This window comes from Rhododendron vialii, chromosome 1a, assembly GCF_030253575.1.
Source record: "Rhododendron vialii isolate Sample 1 chromosome 1a, ASM3025357v1".
Taxonomy (NCBI): Eukaryota; Viridiplantae; Streptophyta; class Magnoliopsida; order Ericales; family Ericaceae; genus Rhododendron; species Rhododendron vialii.
This window is the reverse complement of record NC_080557.1, coordinates 43,028,951-43,036,232: the sequence shown is the minus strand read 5'-3', so window position 1 is coordinate 43,036,232 and position 7,282 is coordinate 43,028,951. Positions and strand designations below refer to the sequence as shown.

The 7,282-nt window shown below is 38.1% G+C and overlaps 1 protein-coding gene across 1 annotated transcript; it reads right to left on the bottom strand.

Annotated features, from left to right (window-relative positions):
• Nucleotides 1-4,770: 4,770 nt before the first annotated feature.
• On the bottom strand, nucleotides 4,771-6,088 carry LOC131331928 (7-deoxyloganetin glucosyltransferase-like). Its single transcript, XM_058365897.1, has 2 exons — nucleotides 5,805-6,088; nucleotides 4,771-5,284 (listed from the first exon to the last, which is right to left on the bottom strand). The coding sequence occupies exons 1-2, from the start codon at nucleotides 6,086-6,088 to the stop codon at nucleotides 4,771-4,773; spliced, it is 798 nt and encodes a 265-aa protein (XP_058221880.1).
• Between the last annotated feature and the right edge of the window lie 1,194 nt (nucleotides 6,089-7,282).

The following is a 7,282-nucleotide window of genomic DNA, read 5'->3' as shown; positions in this document are numbered from 1 at the left end:
CAAGAAACATGGACCAAGGGGACATTGGATATCCTTGAGAGTCTGGCACAAAAACCTGCCATGTACAAAACAGGCCCCAAACCAAAACAAAAAGAAGAAAGGGATTACAGTGCCCAAAAATAGAAAGGGAACTCAAGGGGTAGCAAAGACTTCCTGAAGTTTCGATGATGAAACGGTTCTTTCTACGCTTTGATGTAGTGTGGATACTCTTTGAACGTTGTGAAACACATAAGCAAAGAAGAAATACCTTAGAATTAGGAGTGTGATTTCCAAGTGAAACGTATAACGTGTTTTAGCCTTAATGGCTTCGACGATTTTGTTAGTTGTCTTGTTTCTTCCTAGTTGTCATGAATGAAATACAATTATTTTTATAGTTGGATTCGGCAATCTTTTAGTGCTTTAAAAACTTTATTTTTTGATATAGAACGGGTCTTGATCCAATAGAAAATGAGAAACATACACGCATTTTACCAGAATGAATCAAATTTTGTCCCATCAATGGTAAAATGGTCACTTATTTTGATGTACAAATGATTTTTGATTGGAACTAGTTGGTCAAGAAAAAAATTGGACAAGCTTTCTAACGGTCCAAACCATGCGCAAATTGGATTTTGGGAGTGTTTGTAGCAAGTTCGCAAAGTTGGACTTGGTGTGCATGTTCATGTTGCGCCTGGGGCGCATTGAAGGGCGGCTGGGCGCATAGAATTGCGCCTGAGGCGCACTAATGCCGCAAAAAATACCAAACTTTGCGGACTTGCCCCGGACACTCCTGAACTCCAATTTTTTGCGTGGTTTGAACCATTAGAAAGCTTGTCGAATCTACTTTCCTACTGAATCAGTTTTGATGAAAAATAATTTGCGCCTCAAAATACATTACCATTTTACCCTTGATTTTGTCAAAAAAATAAGTCATTTCGTTATAACATTCGTATTGCTCTCATTTTAAATCGGATTAAGACAGATTATATAACCATAAATAAGGTTTTCATTATATTTAAAGATGATGGAAACAAAAAATTAAAATAATAATATATTATTTATGAAAAGTTGGTCAAAAGGAGATCGATTCAAAGATCATCGGCGCGACAAAGGTTAAAGTATGTTTCTGCGCCCATTTCCACATTCTAAGTTCCATTCGATTCATACTTGCCTTGTCATAGGGTGCACCTTCATTTTGTAAGAGTGTCCACAAGGTTCATAGAGCCCTCCACACTTCATTAACTAATCAGAAATCATTCCATCGTCAGGATTCACCCAAGGCAAGACTTGTGTTAAGGGTGATAGATAACCTGAGGAAGTCAAGCTCAGAGGGGTGATCCTCTTCAGTGATTTTTTTGTTTTTGTAATGTTATTGCGTATGATCTACTAGTAGTTAAGTTTCTTTTGTCAATACATGTGTGAGTTTTTGGTTTGGATCCTCGACGCACAACACGAGTCCACCCAATGAGCTTTAGTACAAGTTTGATTTGTTAAGTAGCTTTTCATTAAGAAGAAAACAAACCAAGAAACATGGACCAAGGGGACATTGGATATCCTTAAGAGTCTGACACAAAAACCTGCCATGTACAAGACAGGCCCCAAACCAAAACAAAAAGAAGAAAGGGATTACAGTGCCAAAAAATAGAACAAAGGGAACTCAAGGGGTAGCAAAGACTTCCTGAAGTTTCGATGATGAAACGGTTCTTTCTACGCTTTGATGTAGTGTGGATACTCTATGAATGTTGTGAAACACATAAGGAAAGAAGAAATACCTTAGAATTAGGAGTCTGATTTCCAAGTGAAACGTATAACGTGTTTTAGCCTTAATGGCTTTGACGATTTTGGTAGTTGTCTTGTTTCTACCCAGTTGTCATGAATGAAATACAATTATTTTTATAGTTGGATTCGGCAATCTTTTAGTGCTTTAAAAACTTTATTTTTGGATATACAATGGGTCTTGATCCAATAGAAATGAGAAACATACATGCATTTTACCAGAATGAATCAAATTTTGACCCATCAATGGTAAAATGGTCACTTATTTTGATGTACAAATGATTTTTGATTGGAACTACTTGGTCAAGAAAAAAATTGGACAAGCTTTCTAACGGTCCAAACCATGCGCAAATTGGATTTTGGGAGTGTTCAGATCAAGTTCGAAAAGTTGGACTTGGTGTGCATGTTCATGTTTCGCCTGGTGCGCATTGAAGGGAGCCTGGGCGCATAGAATTGCGCCTGAGGCGGATTAATGCCGCAAAAAATACCAAACTTTGCGGACTTGCCCCGGACGCTCCCGAACTCCAATTTTTTGCGTGGTTTGAACCATTAGAAAGCTTGTCCAATCTACTTTCCTACTGAATCAGTTTTGATGAAAAATAATTTGCGCCTCAAAATACATGACCATTTTACCCTCGATTGGTCAAAAAAATAAGTCATTTCATTATAACATTCGTATCGCTCTCATTTTAAATCGGATTAAGGCAGATTATATAACGATAAATAAGGTTTTCATTGTATTTAAAGATGATGGAAACAAAAAATTAAAATAATAACATTTTATTTAAGAAAAGTTGGTTAAAAGGAGATCGATTCAAAGATCATCGGCACGGCAAAGGCTAAAGTTTGTTTCTGCGCCAATTTCCACATTCTATGTTCCATTCGATTCATACTTGCCTTGTTCTTGGGTACGCCTTCATTTTGTAAGAGTGTCCACAAAGTTCATAGAGCTCTCCACACTTCATTAACTAATCAGAAATCATTCCATCGTCAGGATTCACCGAAGGCGAGACTTGTGGTGAGGGTGAGAGATAACCTGAGGGAGTCGAGCTCAGAGGGGTGCTCCTCTTGAGAGTTTTTTTTTTTTAATATTATTGCGTATGATCCACTAATCATTAACTTTCTCTCGTCAATTCGAGTGTGAGTGTTTTGTTTTGATCCTCGATGCACAACACGAGTCCACTCAATGAGCTTTAGTACAAGTTTGATTTGGTAAGTTGCTTTTCATTAAAAAGAAAATAACCAAGAAACATGTTCGAACGGGATATAGGATATCCTTGAGAGTCTAACACAAAAACCTGGCATGTACAAGACAGGCCTCAAACCAAAACAGAAAGAAGAAAGGGATTACAGTGCTAAAAAGCATAACAAAGGGAACTCAAGGGGAAGCAAAGACTTCCTGAAGTGTCGATGATAAAACGGTTATTTCTACGCTTTGATGAAGTGTGGATACTCTATGAACACTGTGAAATACTTAAGAAAGAAGAAATACCATAGAATTAGGAGTCTGATTTCCAAATGAAACGTAAAACGTGTTTTAGCCTTAGTGGCTTCGACGATTTTTTTAGTTGTCTCGTTTCTACCCAGTTTTCATGAACGAACGAAATGCAATTATTTTTATGGTTGGATTCTGCAATCTTTTAGTGCTTTAAAAACTTTATTTTTTGATATACAATGGGTCTTGATCCAATTTAAAATGAGAAACATACACACATTTTACCAGAATGAATCATATTTTGACCCATCAAGGTTAAAATGGTCACTTACTTTGATGTACAAATGACTTTTGATTGGAGTTACTTTGTCTAGAAAGTAAATTGGACAAGCTTTCTAACGGTCTAAACCACGCGCAAATTGGAATTTGGGAGTGTCCGGAGCAAGTTTACAAAGTTGGACTTGTTGTGCATGTTCATGATGCGCCCGGGGCGCATTTAAAGGCACCTAGGCGCATTGAAAGGCTGCAAAAAAATACCAAACTTTGGGGACTTGCCCCGGACGCTCTAGAACTCCAATTTGCGCGTGGTTTAAACCATTTGAAAGTTTGTCCAATCTACTTTCCTACTGAATCAGTTTTGATGAAAAATAATTTGTGCATCAAAATACATGACCATTTTACCCTCAATTTGTCAAAAATCAAATTATTTTTGTAAAACTTTCGTATCGCTCTCATTTTAAATCAGATTAAGACCAATTATATAATAATAAATAAGGTTTTCATTGTATTGAAAGACGATGCAAACGAAAAATTAAAACGTTAAAGTTTTATTTATGAAAAGTTGGCCGAAGAGAGATCGATCCAAAGATCATCGGCGCGACAAAGGCTAAATTTATCCTGGACTGATTTTTAGTTTTTTTAGACATTTTCGCACTCCCCAAATTTTTAACTGCACTCCCTAGGAGAGTGCAAAATTCTATATGGAGTTGATTTTCACACTTCCAACACCCCTTGAGAGTGCGGTTAATAATTTGGAAAGTGCAAAAATCACCCCCTTTTTTTATACAGAGTATACATTTTCTTACTCCCTCCATCCCTATTTAATTGTCCACTACGGTTTTGCGTACATTTTCAACGGTTTATATCTCTCAACGTATATTACGTTTTATATTTTTGAAATCATTATCTTATAGAAAAAATTGAGATCTATCAAACTATATCCATATTGCATATTTTTAGCAATATCCGTCGATAGATATAAGCCGTTGAAAATGCACGCAAAACCATAGAGGACAATTAAATAGGGACAGAGAGAGTAATTAATTTTCTGGTCCAAGAATAGTTCAGTTCTCAATTTTTGATCATGCGACGTGAACCCTCTGCTTGTTAATAAATTAAGAACACTCATTACTCATAATTACAGGGATACATATCATTGACTAACCTAACCTTTTGATGTTTTAGGGTGGCCAGTTTACGTGCACCTCCATTAATCCCCTAAAGACCAACCTAATTGAGCAGTTCATAGCACGACAGGAAAAGAAAAGAGCCGTAACATTGGCTAACCTAACCTACCAAACTTATAAGGAGCTGAGAATCTGATGACCCATGAAGTTCTGTGATCTTGATAATGCCTTCAAAAGGTTGTTGAAAATTTTCACCGATGACCCACCTTTACTGGTGGCCTCAACTGCTTGTTTCTTCCACTCCATCGCCTTCCTCTTCATTGCTTTACCCTCAGCTCCCTCCATCAACTCGCGAACTAGGCTTTCCACTTCTTCCCTCTCTATATCCTCGTTGATCTTCATCCCAATAACCCATCGGTTACAGCTGTACCGGCAGGTCACTTGATGGTCATGACCAAAATACGGCCAACCGATCATAGGCACTCCAGCACAAATGCTCTCAAGCATTGAGCTAGTCCCAAATTGACTCACGAACGCTCCCACTGAAGGGTGGGCAAGAACTTGCTCCTGGGGGCACCATGTGGCTATCAGACCCATTTCTTTAGTCTTTTCCAAGAACTCAAGTGGCAGAGTTGCCAATTGGCCCTTGGCGAAATCTTGTGTAATCATCCAAAGAAATGGCTGGTTGCTATTGCAAATGCCCTAGGCAAACTCACATAGTTGTTGGGGGTCAAGACCGCGAGATCGCCAAATTAAGCTTATGTATACAACTGAATTGGTTTCCATGGAGTCTAGCCATTTCAGCAACGGAATTGGGTTCCAATTTGCACGTGGTTTAGCCCCAAGCGCATTCTCCGAAGTTCACAAAACGGCCAAACTTTGCGGTCTTGCCATAGACACTCCCAAACTCCAATTTTGACGTGGTTTGAACCGTTAGAAAGCTTGTTAAACTTACTTTCTAGCCCAAGTAGTTTGGAACCTAATATTTTTGTACATCAAATGATATGACCATGTTACACTTAGTTGGTTGAAAAACAAATAATTTCGGCAAAACACTCACATCTCCCTCATTTTAAATCAGATAAATACCTGTGATATATCGATAAAGACGGTTTGCAAAGCAATAAAAGATGATGCAATTCAAAAATAAAAATAATAAACTTTATGCTATGAAAATGGGGTAGAAAGCAGGCCACTACTAAACATACAAAAACTGTTTCATCACAAACACAAACACTAAATAGATAAGCGAGCATGGGAAGTGAGACGCTCCCCCATCAAGGTAAGGTAATAGTTCTAAAATAGATATACAGGAATTGGAAGGAGTGCTATCTACACCTAGAAATAGGAGAAAAACATGTTGGACTTCACGTTTGATTTGAGCATAATCAGGAGCCGAGAATAAAGTCAAGATATGAGGAATTCCAAGGGCAAACAGAGGAGCCTCCATTCCTGCTAGAGAATTGCTCCCACTGAATGTAAACACAATCATTGTGTGCATCCATGGATACTAGCAATACCTAAGACGGCGTGCATTGATGGAACATTGCATCGTCCTACCAAATATTTCATTACATCCTTGACATGTCCCTTAATCTGGACTCAAATACTATCCATTGGTTGTATCTTTGGTACTTAAAGCATACTCGCCAAGATAGAAGAACATTGCATCGTCCAACTCAGCTATCAATAAATCGAAATGCTTCAAAAAGGAGTCCAGTGGTAGATTGGTTGGTTTCGCCGAGAATTTAGACGTAAATGAACTAGAACAAAAGAAATGCTAAATATCCCATTTTTAAGATCCTGACATCGGGTGAGTCTGCGACATATCCATCAAAATGAACTTGTTTTCCCAAGTTTCTCTCAAACAGACACAACCCACCAAAATAGAACCGATAGTTGCCATTAGCAACCAAAACAAATACTTACATGGTGCGATAAGTTCGCATCCATGATTAGGACAAAATTGCCCGAGGCATGCTTCAAACCGTGAACATAAGCAGTCCCTTAAATTAAAACTGCATCAAGAACCAGCTCATCATTTTCATTGCAAAAAGAAGAACTTATACACATTACATAATCCGATTTTCTAAGGTCTAGCCCTCGACATCTGCAGTTATAAATGACCAATTACGGGTGTTTACAAGCCAATAATGAGTAAAATAATTGATCATCAAATATAGTTCCAGTGCTACTTACAATACGATCTTCTCCATACGATCTACCCACAATTTGGCAAGTGGTTTTACTGCTTGATACTGTATAAAAAAAACCCAAAGCTTTCTACCTTACCGAGCTCCGTCCTGAAAGAAAGAATCCACCAGCCAAAGATCCACCAGATAATCAAACGCATGGCTTTTGCACTTGGAAATTCGCATGCACAAAAACTTATCCAAACACTCTGAGAAAGCCAGAAAGGAAAAATGATAGCTTTGGTATTAACAAGAATTGATGAAAAAAATTGAATCCTTTAGAATTCGGATGAAAATTGAGGGCCAAAATTCGCAGAGAATTGAGAGAGAGAGTCCAAATCTTCGGGGAAATGGGAACAACGACGACTACTAGCACGGTGGAAAACGAAGTCGCAAACTTAGGCCTCTAGATGCAAACTATTACTCTTGGCCGCAAAATATTGCTTCTGGCCGCGAACTATTGTAAAAGCGCAACTAAAAATCTCGCTTTTCTG